Source organism: Rhinatrema bivittatum, chromosome 1, assembly GCF_901001135.1.
Source record: "Rhinatrema bivittatum chromosome 1, aRhiBiv1.1, whole genome shotgun sequence".
Taxonomy (NCBI): Eukaryota; Metazoa; Chordata; class Amphibia; order Gymnophiona; family Rhinatrematidae; genus Rhinatrema; species Rhinatrema bivittatum.
In genome coordinates, this window is record NC_042615.1 from 469511868 (window position 1) to 469530871 (window position 19004).

At 43.1% G+C, this 19004-nt stretch overlaps 1 protein-coding gene across 2 annotated transcripts in view; it reads left to right on the top strand.

Annotated features, from left to right (window-relative positions):
- TEK (TEK receptor tyrosine kinase) overlaps positions 1 to 19004 on the top strand; it is a 204923-nt gene that overhangs the window by 131533 nt on the left and 54386 nt on the right. For both annotated transcript variants that reach the window (XM_029606483.1, XM_029606474.1), the window contains exons 11-15: positions 1990 to 2130; positions 5682 to 5969; positions 9311 to 9607; positions 10970 to 11127; positions 14553 to 14763. In XM_029606483.1, coding sequence (XP_029462343.1) covers positions 1990 to 2130; positions 5682 to 5969; positions 9311 to 9607; positions 10970 to 11127; positions 14553 to 14763 — 1095 coding nt within the window. The remainder of the gene's footprint in view (positions 1 to 1989; positions 2131 to 5681; positions 5970 to 9310; positions 9608 to 10969; positions 11128 to 14552; positions 14764 to 19004) is intronic.

A 19004-nucleotide genomic window follows, 5' to 3' on the forward strand; every position in this document is an offset into this window, starting at 1 on the left:
GTTATTGTTCTATCTGTATCCTATAATTTAATCTTACTTTTGTAATCCCCTGTTCATCTGAGGTCACCTTCTCAGCTTCAGGGAGCCTGGAGTATCTCACCCAACATGAGGAAATCAGTCTCAGTTGGGTCATGGGCTGGGAGCAGGCAGTCCTGCAGGGTCAAACTGAGCCAAGGACACTCACCCAGACAACTCCAAAAATTCACTGTCCTCTTCAGAGCGTATGCTCCAACAAGAAGACCATTTATTTAAATAACCTACCTGTTTAATCAGTCTAACAATTGTAGAACTCACTCTTCCAGAAAAATAAAATCAGAAATTTCACTCTCAGTCTTTCTCCAAGATTCAGAACAAGGTCAAATCACAATTCTATATACAATCTCTTCTCAGCCTTGGTCTAGGCCCATTATATCCACTAGCACTGAATCCCCATTTATAGCTCACAACTTTCAGGATGACTACAAGGCAAGTCACTCCCTCTGCTGTAGATGGAAAGCAGCTCCCCAACGCTGTTCAGAGGCTGCAACCAGGCACAGGTTCCTTTCTGGTCCAGAAGGCCCTCCTTAGAGTTCCTTTATTCACTCTGTAACTCCAATAACAAATTCTTTAGTTGTCTCTCCATTTAGGATACCTGAGACACCTGCGGGGTATCTCTGGCCAACTCCTTCTCCTTGCCCCTGTAACCCCGGGAGAGGTCACATCTGCCTCCTTCTCCTGGCTTGGTGACTCTGAGGGAGCCCCAGCCCACTTCTTAACCAGAGTAACATCCCCTTTCCAAAATCCCTGCCTCTAGGGGCTGAACCATTCTGCCTGTCAAGGATTTCAGGAACACCCCTTAACCTAAAGATAAGGTTTTGTTAACTGGAATCTTCCCTGCTCTTTTGCTCACCTTAGTATTTCCCATAGAGGGGGAAATCACATTAAACCCAGTCCATTCTTTCTATAGTACACAGGTGTAGCACTGCTATTTTTCACTATTAAGTGGATACCTTACCTCTCTTTTATTTTAACCACTTTGGGAGGTAATTTTAAGACTGTCCACATAAGTACACTCTACGGTCAATTTTTACCCACAGGCTTCACACTAATTTTCAAAAGGACCCCAGGAAAACTACCCACACTCATTGACCTCTATTAACTTACACGGGAAGCTTTTTTAGGAGAAAACTTACATGCATTCTTTTGAAAATGCAAAAGCATGCCAGTAGCTCTGAAAAACCCCAGCCCCATCCCTGGGAACTCCTCGTGCCACTGTGAGTGAAAGCTCGCACATAGAGAGCCTACGCTTGTACTCGAACCCGCCTATGGGGCAGGCAGTTTCTGAAAAAGCCTGTTTCCACGGGTAAAGCACCTTTAAGAGAAGGTAGCTTTTGAAGATATTTCCACAGGTAAAATAGTGCTTTACCTGTGGAAACGGCCTGATAGGCAGGTAAACTTGCATGGGTATGCCCTGTATGACTGTAAGATTACCCAGAGTGATCGGAAGCATTCCCAGGAGTGGGACTGGGGGCTAGGGGGATATTGCACTTACCCATGTATGTTTGCATTTTCCAAAATATGCATGTAAAATCGCAAGAAATTTTTTTTCCCCGTATATAATAGCAGCTGTAAAATGTATGTGGATAATTTTGGTGGGATAATTTTCAAAGTGAACTTGCGTGCATGAGTTCGCTTTCAAAATCAGTGTAACTTATGTGGGTTCTTGCTGTCTAATTTATGTGCTCCAGAATTACCCTCTAAACTTGTTTGACAACATGTGCAAATTGTGATGCCGGTAATGTTTCCTGAATCTGAAAGAGGGAGAGAGGGAAAGCGAGGTCAGCCGAATTCTGAGGGAGATCTTGAAATCGCTAATGTGGTGTTTGCTATTAAAGCTTGAAAAGTGAAAACACATGGTAGCGATCATTTTAGTGTTGGAAGTTTCATACCAAAATGTTATGGCTTGAATGATTTAGCTTTATAACAGGAGAGATGTTGATCCCTTTTCAGTACCAGTAAATGAAAGCGTTGTGAGACTGGAGGGCTTGGAACCGAGAACCGAGTACCTGCTCTGCGTTCAGCTCCTGCGGAAAGGAGTCGGTGGAACAGGGCACCCGGGACCAGATGCTAGATTTATGACTGATGCGCTTGGTATGAATCTTTTGTTCCCTTCATTCTTCACATAAATGAATACTGTGATGTAGGACAGACAGTGACCCTTTTCATGTACTTCCTTCTTAACATAAAAACCCTTATTTTTGTATGAGTTCTCTATGTGCTGCATAGCAACATTTGTACTCTCACTCAGGCCGATGCAAGATAGTGCGCTCGGCTGAGCGCACGGCTTTACAGGCGCTTGGACACGCATTTTGGACGCGAGTCCAAAACCCCTCATGCAATAAGGGGATTAGCGCATCTCAGACACACATCCAAACCAGCCTGTAGCTATTAGCGCTTATCGCACGTAAATTCATGTTGATGAGGCTATTAGCAATTACCGCCCAAAAATGTGCGCTCGACGTGCACTGAACTAGGGGTCAGGATATGAAACTCCAGGGGGAAAGACTCAGAACCAATATCAGAAAATATTTCTTCACATAAAGGGTGGTGGATGTCTGGAATGCTCTCCAAGAAGAAGTGGTGAAGGTGAGAATAGTTAATGTATTCAAAAGGGCATAGGACAAACACAGATGATCCCTAAAGGCATAAAGAAAGGGGTGGTGTAACATTTCTGCATGGGGCGGCAATTACTACCCTTAACAGAACAGATGGGGGTAACCTGCACGGAGCGGCAGTTACTGGATGGACTGGATGAACCATCTGGACGTTATCTGCTGTCACTACTATGTTACTATGTCCCCATGAGGTCAGCAGGATCTCAGTAACACTAGTGTCTCTGTTTTTACAGGATTGTGGTTTTTACAGGATTGTGGTAAATTTAATTTTCAAAATCTCATGGGAGAGACTGTAAGGGCCTGATCCCCATGGGCTCATGCCCCCAACTCTTTTAAGTAGCTGACACCTCTGAATACTTGGAATGTATATTCTCTGCTTGGGTGGGATGTATATTCTTCAGTATGAATATTGGTTAAGTCCAAGGTGTACTTTGCCTAGCCATAGTAGCGTTAAACCATTCTCATGAACAAAGAAGCAGCTTCAGCCAGAGTTTATGTTTGCTTTCATAATAGAAATGCCTTATGACGTCCTACTCATGCTGATGGCTCTGCTGCTTCTGCTTCTGATGCCCAAAGTGCTACTGCCTTGTGGCAGGACTTGCTAGGAAAGCAGGCACACTCTCAGGTTTCGCTTGGCAGAGTGAGCCCAACAATAAATGGAAGCCAGTGATTGCTAGAGACGGTCAAAAATGCAGAAACATTCTGAAATTAATTTCATAATAAAACATCCTCCATGGTGTAAAAAGAGAGACCCATAGGTGGGCCATGTGTGACAGCCCTGTGTCTCCTCACTCCTAGCTTCAAAAAAATAATATTAGGGCAGGTTCATGAGATTTTCAGTTGCTGGGGCAGTATAGCCCAATATATGCTTCTTCTTTTTTTTTTTTTTTGCACACCTCTAAATATTGCTGTTGGGTCTAAGCTGCAGTTAGCAGAAGTCTACCATTGGCAAGAAATGGAGTGAAAAACAAGACATTAGTTTCAGGTCTCAAGCTTTTCAAGAGTTAGAAATGGCCCGGCTAACAGAGGGCTTGTTGAGATGAATAACAGCAGTGTGGGTGGTTATAATCTCTGCTGCCTGAAGGTTGACTGACAATGCCACAAGTGGAATGGTTTCTGCAGACCACATAACTGTAAAATGCTCCAGAGCATGTTTCAATGAAATCATCTTTGCCAATAAATATACAGCGTTACAATACTCTGCTTTTCTATAATTGCATGTGATGTAACCGAAGGAGGACTGATAGCAGTTGTCAGAATGCAATTGTACATAAATGTGAGTGAGGTCAATAATTTATGGTACATTTCTCACTTAACATTCTCAGAAAGCACTTGTAGCTGACTTCTCACCTACTCAAATGTTTTATTCTTACTAAGTCAAGACGGTTAAGTTTTCAGCTTTGGTAGCTGGGTTCCAAAATTATTTGCTATGCAACTTAAGAGGGGGACTGTATCGTAATATGCTTAAATTATGGAAACAACCACCCAGTTCGATTAGTTACCAAAGTTTTGTATGCAGTAGAAATCCAATTACTATTTTGGTGCCGACTGAACTACAGAATCCAAACAGATGTTACAGGGTTGGGGAAAGGGGCGGCAAATTTGAGTTCTGAAACAAGTTGCAAAGAGTCTTATTTAGATATTCATTTAACCTCTGGTTGAAAAATAAATGCAATAAATAATTGAAACAGACTGAACACAAAGTTCCATGAGATTATTTCAGGAACTGGCACTACCTGATGACAGAAAAACACTGCCTAATGATAAGAGCTCCCGGGAAACACATCACAAGTCCTCATGGGCTCCTATTGGGTAAACATGAACAAAAGTGACAGATATGAACTGCAAGTCACATATGAAAGAAAAGGGTCTTATTTTTTAATGAGGTGATGCTTATCTCTGGAGGCCTGCTCTAGGAAGAGGAATAGCTCACATACGTTTCACCCGCGGACCTTACCCTGGATTTTCAAAGCAGATTTATGAGCTTAAATGCGCTCTGAAAATATGTGGGTGTGCATGGGACCAGCGCCAACATCCAGGCGCAAAGTTTTCGAGGAGCTGTAACTTTGCGCAGGTATAGTTATGTACATATTTTAGAAAATTGAAATTATGTGGGTAAATATCGACCCTGCTCCAACTTCTACTACCCCCCTTGGAAAGCCTCTTTGTAAAGTGCGTAAAATGATGAGCAAAATCACTTGTGCATGTACTTTTACCCTCTGGGTAATTTTTAAATGGTCATTTAATGAGATTTATGGATGTGAATGTTTTTGAAAAGCACTCTCTATGCTGTAAGGAGAAGTCCCATTTCGCTTGGTGCTGTATTAGCTGGATTCAATATAGGGTGGTAATTCCTTTTACTGGCTCGGCATGAGAAAGTAACAATGATATTCTTGATGGTGAGCTTTCGAGAGCACACAGGCCACTTCTTCAGATGCACCAATACACTTAAAGTGAATCATATTGAGGGCCCAGAATGTGTTCCCTCTGACTCAACAGATCTTTGCTGTAACAGCAGGGCTACGTCTACTCACCAGCTACCTCACACTGCTCAGACTAGAAAAAAAAAGTTAATGCCATTACACTGTTTGCTAATAACATGACATCATAGGATGCAATTGATGATCATACCATACATACACTTGAAAAGGTGCATTTTTGTGTGTATATCATAGGGAACACTTTGCCTCTCCTGGCATGTTTTAATTATGGATTAATAAGATATGGGGGGGGGGGGGTTTTGTAGCTAAGTGTAGGGCACATAATTTCTTTGTGTGTTGGTTGTTTTACCTACCTATCATCTTTTTTTTGAGAGTAACTGGGAACAAAGTGGGGAAGTGAGCATATGTTGAGGTGAAGTATAGTATTATCATCCTTAGGAATACTGTAAAATGCAAAAACCAAAGCAGACATTTTTTTCTGCAGTCTAGGTCACCTTCCTTGCCTGAAGAGTAGCACTTGCCTCTGACGCCAAAGCCGGAATATCGCTACCTTAACTAAACTTGCATATCTATGTGTTTCTCAAAGGCTTTCCCCCACCCAGAAGACTCACCCTGCTTCCTAAGGATCAAACATCGCTCAACTTGACCTGGCTGCCTGCCATCCAAAGCACAGAAGAGGACCACGTGTATGAAGTCCAATGCAGGACAGTGAATGGCAGCGGCGAGCCGAGATCTATGGAGGTGTCACGAAACCAGCTGGATGTTACCGTGGAATATTTAGAACCTCGACAGTTGTACCAGTGCAGGGTCCGTGTGAATACGAAGTCCCCGGGAGAGTGGAGTGAAATGGTGTGCGCGTGGACCTATAGTGACAGTAAGTTCATGGATTTGTTTGTGCCAGTTGTAAAGTTGAGCCAGTGTGAGGTACTATACCCTCAATCAAGTTCCCAGAAGCTCACTTCTGTGTTCACTTTGAAATGTTTTAAAATAAGATTCCTTTAGCAGAAACAAGTAAGAAGATGTGACCTGTAGAAAGGATAACATTCTAGGTAGCCTCGGTTTAACACCCTTTGCATTTTTTAATGGAAAAATCACCAGTTTTGTCCCCCCTTCCCACCAACTAACCACCAACTCTGAAAACTCCACGGTCCAATGCCTGCCCAAGGACCTACCTCCACACCAAATTTGGTGAACCTATGTCCATCCAGTTCCATGTTATAAGGGGTATGGTATGGAATCACAAACTACACACAGACATTTAGTATGATCTAATAAATCTCCATTCATATGAACCGAGGGTAAAGATAAGTAATGAATCACAAGTTCAGACAAAATATGAAGAAAAAAATAGTTTAAGTGTGAGAACAAATAGGTGGGTTTTCGAGAAGTTTCTGGAATAGACAGAGTGATGCTGCAAGGCATTTATAATCAGGGGAGCAGCTTTCACCAAAATGGGTCTAGAAAGGGGAGGCCAAAGAAGCAGGCCAAGGCATAAGACAACATAATTCTTTTTTGGATTAAAATATGTTATTTCTATATTGGTCCCAAAAAACTTAGCCTTCTGTAGTGGCTATGATATCAGATTTGACACATCTGAGGAGTAGAACCTATGAAGTACAAAAATTAACACACAACTCCATGGAGGTATAGAACAATCATTTGCTGATCCAATAAAAGTATCAAACCCCCCAAGCATCCCAATGATCGTTTTTAGAATTCTGCTGACCAATCAGAAACAAGCTTTGAACAGCAAGTTAAAAAACACATCCAGCGTATGGGATAACTATTTGCAATGCATGCCATTTCGTGTCTGAAGATATTGGTTGCACCTTAGCTTATGACCGTGCAAACATTCAGGGCCTTCGATATGGGTGGACAAGCCAGGCTCCCACCCAGTCACAATGCCAGGGAGAGAGGGGAGAATGTAGGGGAAGAGGCAAGCCACACATTATCTTTAGGGAGGCCTAAAACAGAAGAGCTGTGAGGTGGGGAGGGTGAAGGTTGCATAGACTTTCTCTCTGCCTCCATTCCTTCCCCCTGTCCCCTGCAACTACTTTCTTCTTAATTAATGTTCTCTTTCACATAATAAAATAGTTTCCAACCTTTGGTGTCTTTGGTTTGATTTTTCGGCACAGCATCTCCTTTTCTTATTCTTGCTTGTGTCTCTATTGTTTTTTTTTTGTTTTCTGTCTCTCACTGGTGTCCTTTCTTTGTCTTTTCTACCGTTTTTATCTTTTTACTTCACCACTGGATACTTTCTCTTCCTTTTTTCCCTCCTCTTCTCCAGATTTTTTCCTTCTTTCTCCTCTTCTTATTCTCTCCTTTTATCGTTCTGCCTCCTCTTTCCGCTATGAGGAAAGGCTAAAGACATTAGGGCTCTTCAACTTGGAGAAGAGACGGCTGAGGGGAGATATGATAGAGGTCTATAAAATAATGAGTGGAGGGGAAATGGTAAATGTGAATCGGTTGTTTGTGCTTTCAAAAGGTAGGGGTTATTCAATTAAGTTAATAGGCGATACATTTAAAACAAATGGGAGAAAATAGTTTCCTATTCAATGCATAAATAAGCTCTGGAATTCATTGCCAGAGGATGTGGTTAAAGCTGTAGTTCCTGGAAGAAAAGTCTATATTTCATTATTAAGATGAACTTGGGGAAATCCACTTCTTATCTCTGGGATAAGCAGCATGGAATCTATCAACCTTTTGGGATCCTGATAGATACTTGTGACCTGGATTGGCCTTTGTTGGAAACAGGATACTGGACTTGATAGACCTATGGTCTGACTCAGAATGGAAAATCTTAAGTTCTTATGTTCAATCCAGGGTCCTCTCCTTCTCCATTTCCTGCCATCCTTGTGCTTCTCTCCTCCTCTCTCTTCTCTTCTCCCACTTCTCCAACCCCTTCTTTTACTCTCCCTTCCACCTTGCTTTCTCCTCCATCCCCATCTTGTTCTCTCCTCTCGCCTTCCCCTCTTTTTTGCAGTTCTCGCTTTCTACCCTTACTTGCCCCTTTCTTCCTATTCTTATTCTCCTCTGTCCCTTCCAGCTCTTGGTGTCTTCTCTCTCTCTCTCTCTCTACTTTTGCTTCTCCCCTGTCTTTCCATCTTTAATCTCCCCTCTTGCCTCTCCCTCCCCCCCCCCCCCACACACATCCCTCTTACTCTGTCCTTTCTGTGCCTCCTCCCCCTCCCCTCACTCCCCTACTCACTCTTGCCTCTCACGCTTCCATCTTCTTTACCTTCCTGGGCACTGTGGGGCTGGAGAAAGTGTTTCCTTCCAGTTCCTGCCTCAACTTCTGTCCTCGTGCCTTTTCTGTTCTTAGCCTACACCAAGGAATCAGGCAGGCAAGGCAGGTGATTTTTAGTACCTGGAGATTCTGGTTGCTTTCTCAGAGACCCAGTGCCAGGTCAAACCCGCAGAGTTCCCGGGTAGGCCAGATGAAACCTGGAGTGTTCCCATGTTTGTGTTGCCCACAGACCCAGATAGTGGGCAGCACAGAGCTCTGCTCCTACTACCTGCTAGCCTGGACTTTGGAAAGGCTTAGCCTCTTCAAGCATCTGATACCAGGCACCTATACCGGCCCCCTTCCGTATCCTCTCCCATCCTCAGACATGACTGCATGCTCCCTGAGCTGGTCAATAGTGGCTCAGCCTGTCCCAATGTGGGGGAAGGCCACATGTGCCACCCAGCAAACCGGGAGAAGGGGGATGAGGTTCTGACTGTAACCATTGCCTGGGGCAGGAGCTTTTCTAAAAATGTGTCTTGTGCTTCCTGCTGTTTTTGCACTGCAGTAGGTGGATAAATAGAAGTCAATAATTAGAAATGTCCTAATGACCTGTACTGGAAGAATGTGTTTCAGCATGAGTTCAACCATAGTGTTGAAAGACAAGTATTTTAATGTTGAAGGTGAAATTCAATCAAGTTGTTTGCAAAAAAAATAATATATATATATTTATGTATTTATTTGATATATATTCCATTTTTTCAAAAAATTCAAAGTAGATTATGTGCAGATACTCTAGGTATTTCTTTGCTGCTCAGTGGATAACAATGAATAAATAAATATGAAGCCTTAACAGAAGGCATGGGGTAACCTGCACAAAGTGGCAGCTACAATCATAACCAAATTGCTGGGCCGAATGGATGGACAATTTGGGTCTTTATCTGCCGTCATTGACTATGTTACTATGAACAACGTGCTTTTGTTCTCCACAGGAATCCCTCCTGCACCTACAAACATTAACATTTTTAACGTCACAGATTCCTCTGCCATCATCTCCTGGTCATTGGAGGAAGGTCACTCTATCTTCTCAATCGTTATTCGTTACAAAATCTCCGACAGCATGGACTTCAATCATGACATCAAGATAAGGAATATCTCCATCACTCAGTACCAGCTCAAGGGCCTAGAGGCTGATATTCCCTATGTGGTGGAAGTCTGTGCAGAGAACAATATTGGGCAGAGCTTCCCGAATTCCAGGATGCAACTGAAAACGTCCTTAGAAATTAGAGGTAGGTTGTCTGAAAATCAAGAAGGTGCAATGTAGCAGTCTTCAGTGCCGTGCTATGGTGCATCAAGAGGCGCGGTGTCTCGTCTATATTTTTCGTCTCTTTCCATCCAAACACAAGTGCCAAATTCACTTGTCTGTCAGTGAGCCTATTCATTTAGGCCTTGATTCTGCAAAAATTGAGAGAGACGGAAATAATAATGTAGTAGAGTATACTTCACAAAGCAAAATATGTGCTGCGATAATACTTATGGTGGATTATTAGTGAAAAACAATTAAACTAAATGTAGTTTTTAACAAAGTAAATGTCAGCCTATGTCCCTCCCAATGCAGCTATGTGAAACAGTCCCGTGTTGGGGGGACTGAACTCATTAACATCCATTTAGGCAACTGATGTACATTTGTTTAGATTTACAAAAACCGTTGTCAATTAAAATATTTTTGTTTAAGACGTTGCACTTTGTATTACATTTACTTTGTTAAAAACAACATTTATTTTAATTATTTTTCACTAACAATCCATCATAAGTATTATCGCAGCACACATTTTGCTTTGTGACTTTCTCATTAATGTGGCTTCTGCGCATCGGTCCACCATATCTTTTGTAGTGTACAGTATATTTCATCGGAACAGCCAAATATGTATTTAGCAGCATGAAAAAACATAGTGTAGGCTGAATATCACCAGCTAATCAGCCATTTACCCAGCTCAGAAATTTTGCTGAATTGAGGCCTATGGGAGCACATATCAGATTCAAACTGGCCGTATTTAGTGAAAGCAGCAGCTGATGAGTTTTTCCAGAGACTCTGAGGGGGTCATATTTAGTAGACTGGGAAGTGGACTAGTTATCCGGTTAAAGTTAGCTGGATAACTTGTCCTGTATATTCAGCGGGACAGCTCCATTGCTCCTTCTGACAGAGAGGCAGCACTGGAAGTGTAAACTACACTTTTAGCCAGCTTGATTTTAGCTGGATAAAGACTTATCCAGCTTAAATCTAGCTAGATAAGGGGCTGAATATCCAAAACCTTGCCATTTAGGTGGATAACTTTTAAGTTTTCCATCTAAATGGCTTTTGAATATTGACCTCAGAATGACCGATGTTCATTATTGAAGAGACTCAAATATGGCAAAATTAATTCCCAGCAGTGGGAGGCACGTTTTCCTGTTATGTGTAGTTATGAAATATGTTTAATCAGAATAGAACATTATCATTAATTATAGTGAAATATCTGTAATGTATTTCTCTTTTTCTTATCCGATTATAAATTTCCTTTTCATAGTATCATTTGCTAGCAGGAAAAAAAAACATTTGTAGCGAATTGTCAGTTTACTTCCCTAAAGGGGTTTCTTTCTTTCCTCCTCAGCTGCGCACGAGGCGAGAGATGGGAACATGCTGCTCATCGCTATCCTCGGCTCCGTGGGAATGACCTGCTTGACCATACTGCTGGCCTTTCTGATCATGCTGCAGTTCAAACGAGCTCACTTTCAGCGCAGGATGGTGCAAGCTTTCCAAAACGGAGTGGTACGTTTTCAGGTTAAGGGTTGGGGTTTTTTTTCATTTTTGAGGGGATGTTATTCTTTTCCCTAAGGGAACCTTTTAGGTAGACTTTGCAGGGCTTTTTTTTTTTTTAGGGGAGATGGGCTGTGGGGGGAGAAGAAATCTGTACGTGGACCACAGTGATCGCATTAAAGATCCAGAGAATGACTCTCAAACAAATGCGCGCGGTGGCATATATGCACGTATATAGCCGCAAGCAGATCTATGCCATTATTTTATAATACGCATTTTATAAAATGCACGCATCTCTACCCTGAAACTTTCGTGTGTGTATAGGGCTTATGCACGACTACAAGCAATGCATTGAACTCACGTATATCAATACGTTGAATGCACGTACATTTCTTACCTATTTTAAAAATATGCACGTGAATATTTCACATGCAAAAGAAAAGTAGGACTTAACTCCTATAGCTACCGATTTACATGCATACGTTGGCCAATTTTACAACATGTGTGTGTAAATGAAGTTAGCCAGTTTACCAATTAGTACACCAGTTTGCCCAGTCCTTCTCTAGGTCACGGAGACCCTCCTGGTTCTTCAACCTTAACTCCCCCCAGTTCACCCAGATCTTCCACCCAGTCAGTACTACTCAATAATCACGTTTAATACCATTTACCCCAGATAGTTAGCAGGGGTAAAAATATGTAAGCTGGCAAATGTACATATGTAAGTGTCTTATAAAATAGCAACTTAAGCAGGTAAATATTAGCCCTGCCTGGAAATGCCCCGACCACTCCTTTTTTTACATGCGTATATGTGCATGCAAAAGTGAATACAGACATATATTTTCTACATGTGGCTACATGTGGCTAGCAGCAAAAGGACGACAAGATGGAATCGGTAAACATGGACTTTATTGAAACTTGCCCGACTCTGGCCGAGTTTTGCTCTACGAGCTGCCTCAGGGGCTTTTGAACCTTTTAAATTGGCTCTGTTCGGTTTTAGGATGAAGACGCGTTAATCGGCATGCTAGGTATCACTTGTTCAAGGAACAGCATGCAGTACCTCACCGCGCAAGTAAACACAACGTTGTGTTTACTTGCGCGGTGAGGTACTGCATGCTGTTCGATCAAAGAATCGCATCATCACTGCTTACACAGTCATCGATGATTTGCTAGTATCTGTTCCTTGAACAAGTGATACCTAGCATGCCGATTAACGCCTAGATCCTTTCCTGAGTGGTGACTCCTAATGTAGAACCTTGCATTGTGTAGCCGTAATTTGGATTCCTCTTCTCTAAATGCATCACTTTGCACTTATCCACATTTAATTTCATTTCCCATTTGCACGCCCAGTCTCCCAGCCTTGCAATTTCTCACAATCCTCTTGTGATTTAACAACTTTGAATAATTTTGTGTCATTGGCAAATTTGATTACTTGCTGTTTCCATTTCCAGCATCCAGACAGATGAATCCAGAACCAGGGGCACTCCTCTATTCACCTTTCTCCATTGGGAAAATTTACCATTTAGCCCTGCTCTCTGTTTTCTATCATTTAACCAGTTGGCATTCCACAGTAGGACACTGCCTCTTATCCCATGACTTTTTTAATTTCCTAAGAAGATGCTCATGAGAGACTTTGTCAAATGTTTTCTGGAAATCCAGATACACTATTATCAACTTGCTCACCTTTATTCACATGTTTATTTATATCCTCAAAAAATGTAGCAAATTTGTGAGGCAACACTTCCCTTGGCTAAATCCATGTTGGCTTTGTCCCATTAAACTAAGCTTATCTGTAGGTTCAGCACTTTTGTTCTTTATGATAATTTCTACCATTTGCCTGGCACAGATGTCAGATTCACTGGTCTGTAGTTTCCTGGATCACCCTTGATACCTTTTTAAAAATTGCTGTTACATTGGCAACCTTCCAGTCTTCAACTACCATAGAGGATGCTACTGATAGTTTACAAATTTCCAATAGCAGGTCCACAATTTAATTTCTCAGTAGGGCAAAGAGGATATTGGTGCTGAACTCAGGGTGGAAGGAGTAGGTGTGGGAGAGATGAGTATACTGTGCTGAGTCACCACCACTGCTAAAGGAGGCAGTGCTGTGGGATGGACCTGCCACCAAGGGATTGGGGGCCACCGATTTCAGTTTTCACACAGGACACCAGTCAGCTTAGATCCAGCCCTGTTTTATGTCCCACCTTGGCTTCATTCCTCTATCTATGACCCTCAGGGACATGAATGCTAATCTTGCATGCTGGGAAACTCAGACAAGGTTAGACCTACTGCTTGGCCTGTCTGTAACCACAGCAATGGAGCACCACCTGACCTAGATGGAGATGGAATGATAGGCCTCACAAACTAGTTCCTCACTGTTGCCTTGCTGTGGAGCTCTGCTGCACAGCAGATCTTTCTCTCTAAAACCAGTCTCCTTACTCTGGATCTGACCTGACTGGATGCATGTGTACTAACTACTCGTCTCTGCTGAATCCGGCATGGTCTCTGCTAAAATGAGGCAGATGGCATCACTAATGGGAAGTAATATAAGGAAATATTCTTTACAGAAAAGGTGATGGATGCATAGAATAGCTTCTCTGTGGAGGTGGTGGAGATGAAGACCAAATCAGAATTCAATAAAACAGGATCTCTGAGGGATAGAAAGGGACTAAGGCTGAGCAGGAGATGTAGAACTGAGCAGGAGATGTGGATGGGCTCTATGGTCTTTATCTGTTGTCAGGTTCTCTGTTTCTATGTTTCTGTACCTCTTACCTCTAATACCTCCCATCCCCCCACTGGAGGAACCTTCTTTGCAGTCTTTCTAACGAGGACCCATGAAGAAGCCAGAATATATGACTCATGGCAATCATCTTGCTTTTCTCCCACTTTCCCTTCCTCTGTGTCTGAGCACCGCAAATGCCTCAAACAACCAAGAGACCAAGCTGTACTTCCCTGCAAAAATACTCTAAGACACTTACCAAAAAAAATAGCACTGTAACATCAGTATTCATCTCTTTCACTTTCCTTTGAATACTGCTTTAGCAGGGCATAAATCCCTGAGCAGCCAGAGAAATGGGAGCAGAACCGAAACCTGAGCTGAGAATGCAAGTCTCCCACTTGGCAGAGCAGATCTTGTCTCTGTCTTTTTAACTCAGTGCAGTTATGTTCTTGTTCTGTTTAGTTTTGAGAGAAATAAAGCAAAACTATCAATCAATATTTTGTTTCTAGGCATGTTAAATAACCATCAGTAATAAAATCCCTGATGCTTATCAGATGCCAAGGTCATATTTTGTCATTTCCCCTATGCTTGTGGTGCACAAAACATTATCCCTTATGCCTAGAATGTAATAGGTAATTTTAAGTAATTATGTGAAATCTAGATCAATTGGTTACCTGTGGTATTATACATTGCTCTTACCCAAAGTCCTTTATCCTTCCAGAGGGAGGAGCCAGCTGTGCAGTTTAACTCAGGCATGCTACCCCATCTAAAGAAAGCGAAGAACAGTCCTGACCCCATTGTCTATCCAGTTCTGGACTGGAACGATATCAAATTTCAAGATGTGATTGGGGAAGGAAACTTTGGGCAAGTTCTTAAAGCTCGAATCAAGAAAGATGGGTTACGGATGGACGCTGCTATTAAAAGAATGAAAGGTGATTGAGCTTTGTTGATTTAACCTGTCTTCAGTTTCACTGCTGAATATACTTTGACTTACATATATCAGATTTGAAGTATTTTGCTGCTATAATGTTACTTTGTAATGCAATATGTTTACTATTGTACACACTTTGGGTGGGCTAAATCTGGTCCTGAAAGGCAGTCTAGAGATGTGTACATTAAATTAAAGGTTCTGCTCACTGTTGTCTTTCTTCCTTTTCATTGGATATTTTTGCTTCATCTTGAAGTTTGTGCATGATCTAGTAGTGGAGGTTTCCAAGGTTTGTTTTGCTGAGCAGAAAAGAGTTTTCATATTTTGCAAGTTTCAGTTTCTAAGCGTCCAGACAGAAGAATCCAGAACCAATGGGTTATGCACATCTACCAGCAGATGGAGACAGAGAAAACTGACAACACAGTATATACCGTATTTTTCGCTCCATAAGGCTTACCTGACCATAAGATGCACCTAGGATTCAGAGTGGGAAAATAAAAAAAAAATGGTGTGCTAAACTGGCTCTGTTCCCAGGCGTCTGTGCGTCTTATGGATCAAATTAGGGGTGTGCATACAATTTTTTTTGTCCCCATTTCGTTTTCGGGTCTGGGGAAGGCCATTTCTGTCCACTCCCCGGATCAGAAAACTTTTATCGTTCTCTTTCGTGAAAAAAAAACCCAAAAACCTCCAACCCTTCAAATTTGATTAGCTACAACCCCCCACCCTCCTGACCTCCCCAAGACTTGCCAAAAGTCCTTGGTGGTCCAGCGGGGGTCCCGGGAGTGATCTACTCTTGGTCCATTGGCTGCCAGTAATCAAAATGGCACCGGTGGCCCTTTGCCCTTACTATGTGACAGGGGCTACCTGTGCCATTGGTCGGCCCCTGTCACATTGTAGGAGCAATGGACCGCTTCTTGGCAATGGTAGACCCTGTCACATAGTAAGGTTTCAGTCGCCTGTTAAGCGTACTGACAGAATAATGGTGCCAGTGGCTAAGAAACCTAAACGCCTTTCTCTTTGTGCTGCCTATCATATTAGGGCATCTCAGCCTGGAATACCCTCTAACTTATGCCAGTGCTGCTTAGAGGCTCAGGAGAATTATCTTCATCTGATTTTACTAAGCCTGGATCTTCCCAGCCTGATGATGACCTGGTTAAGGATGTGTCAGGAGGGATGCCTGACCTTGGAACTCCCTTGACAGGTTCCTCAGCAGGGAACAGCAGCTTCGTGGGCGCCGTGCAAGAGCCTCCTGGTCGGGGGAATTTCTGAACTCCTTGGATCTTTCCGAGGCGTACCTCCATATTCCTATCTGATTGGAGCACCAACATTTTCTGCATTTTGTGGTGCTGAGGTGCCATTATCAGTTTCAGGTACTGCCTTTTGGCCTAGTCACCACTCCCAGAACCTTTTCCAAGGTTATGGTGGTAGTGGCGGTGGAACTCATAAAGGATGGGATCCTTGTACACTTGTATTTAGACAACTGGTTGATTCAGGCCAAGTCTCTGGAAGAGAGCCATCTGGTGATCAAGGTGATCTCCTTGTTGCAGAAGCTTGGTTGGGTGCTAAACCTAGCCAAAAGCAGTCTTCTGCCATCTTAGTCATTGGAATATCTAGGTGTCTGGTTTGAACGAAGCAGGGCAAAGTTTTTCTTCTGGAAGCTCGTATTCAAAAGTTGATGGCACAGGTGTGTCTCTTGGTGAACACTATACACCCAACAGTATTGTCCTATCTGCAGGTCCTCGGGTTGATGGCGGCAACCCTAGAAATAGTATTTTGGGAAAGGGTGAATATGTGTCCACTTCAGCATTCCCTGCTGTCTCATAAGAACATAAGAAATACCATACTGGGTCAGACCAATCCATCAAGCTCAGTATCCTGTTTCCAACTGTGGCGAATCCAAGTCACAAGTACCTGGCAAGTACCCAAACATTAGATAGATCACAAGCTACTATTGCTTATTAATTACCATGATAGCAGTTTATGGATTAATCCTCTAGGAACTTATCCAAACCTTTTTTAAACTCAGTTACACTAACTGCTGAAACCACATTCTCTGGCAGAATTCCAGATGGAAGCCTGCTTTCACCACCAGTGCTGGTTGCAAGCGGATCATTTGAGAAAGGAAGTCTCCTTGACATCACAGGACTGGTTGGTACCAATGACAGATGCAAGCGTGCAAGGTTTGGGAACTCATTGTCAGGAACTAACGGCTCAAAGGTGCTAGATTACAGAGAATTTTCTCTGGAACATCAATCGTATGGAAGCCTGGGTGGTTCGGTTGACGTGCTTGCAGTTCATCTGCAGGGTCGAGCGATGGCTTACATCAATCAGCAGGGAGGAACCAAGAGCCAGCAAGTATCGCAAGAGTTAGACCAACTTATGGAATGGGCAGAAGTACATCTTCAGGAGATCTCAGCCTCACACATTGCAGGAAAAGAAAATGTAGGCACAGATTTTTTCAGCAGGGAGAATCTGGGCCCAGAAGAATGGGGATTGTCGGACGAGGCATTCCAGCTGATAGTGAATCGCTGGGGCCTTCCATTTCTAGACCCGCTGGCAACGTCTCGCAAGGTGAAGGTTCCTCCATTCTTCAGTCACAGGAGAGATCAGAAGTCCTTGGGAATCAATGCTCTCTTGCAGACCTGGTTGGAAGGCAAGCTGCTGTATGCCTTTCCCCCTTGATCCTTTTTGGGAACATTGGTTTGAAGGACCAAAGGCCACGGTGGCCTTTGGATGCTTCTGGTGGCACCGGATTGGCCAAGGAGGCCATGGTATGCAGATCTGTGAAGACTCCTGGTGGAAATTCTCCTTTGTCTTCTGCCACGCAGGAACCTGTTGCAGCAGGGGCCTGTCCTTCACAAAGATCAGACTCCATTTTCTCTTAAGGTATGGCCCTTTAGAGGGCTCACTTGATGAAGCATGGATATTCTACTGTGGTGATTGCCACCTTGCTAAGAGTACAAAAGTTCTCCACTTCCTTAGCTTATATGCAGGTTGGCAGGTATTTGAAGCTTGGTGTGAAGATCGAGGAGTGCTTCTTCGTTCAATTAAGATCCTACTCATTTTGGAATTTTTGCAAGATGAGTTGAATAAAGGGTTGGCCCTTAATTCCTTGAAGGTACATGTAGAGGCTCTTGCCTGCTTCAGGGGCCCAGTGAATGGTGAATCCTTATCGTTTCATTCTGAGGTGGCCCGTTTCTTGAGGGGAGTGAAACATCTTCATTCTCCTTTATGGTTACCGGTTCCTTTGTGGAGTCTTAACCTGGTGTTGGATTTTTTGGTGGGCCCTAGAGTTTCAACTGCTGCATATCCTTTCCTTGCAGTTACTGACCTTGAAAACGGTGTTTCTGGTGGTGATTTGTTCTGCACAAAGAATTTCTGAGCTGCAGGCCTTGTCTTGCTGGGAGCCGTTCCTTCGGGTGACTCAGGGGCGATACAGCTGAGTACTGTTCCTTCTTGCCTAAAGTGGTCTCAGATTTTCACTTGAATCAGTCCATTTCCTTAATGTCCTTGGATAACGAAAGAGATGTTGTCAAGAGACATGTCGTGAGATATCTGGAGTTTTCTAAACCTTTCCAAAAGTCAGATTGACTGTTTGTCCTTCATGGTGAGGGAAAACAGGGTGAACCAGTTTCACGGGCTACAGTAGCTCGCTGGATTAAGGAGGTGGTCACGGTCATGTATGTGGTAGCTGAAAAGCCGTTGCCCACTCAGGTAAGGGCTCATTCCACTAGAACTCAGGCAGTGTCATGGACGGAGGCTAGATTGTTGTCTCCCATCAACATTTGCTGAGCTGCGATGTGGGCCTCCTTACACAACTTTTCCAGGTATTATCATCTGGATGTGCAGGCCTGGGAGGTCACAGCCTCTGCAGGTGCAGTTTTGACTGGACCACGGGCAGCCCCCACCCTGTTCGGGAGTAGCTTGGGTACAACCCCTGGTTCTGGATTCATCTGTCTGGATGCTAAGAAATTAAAAATTACCACTTAACTGATAATTTCCTTTTCTTTAGGACAGACAGATGAATCTAGCATCCTGCCCCTGCTGCCGAATGATTGCGCCATGGTCCTCTTGCAGGACTAAGAGTTTCCAGGGATTACTGGTAAGTGTTAATTCAGTCCCTAGACTAGTGTTAATACATTCTGTTTCTTAGTTCAGAGTTTGTTGTTGTTTGAGTACAGTATTGGTTGTCTGTTTTTAATCAAGTCTTTTGCTTATCTGTCCACAGTTTCTTTTGAAGAGAAT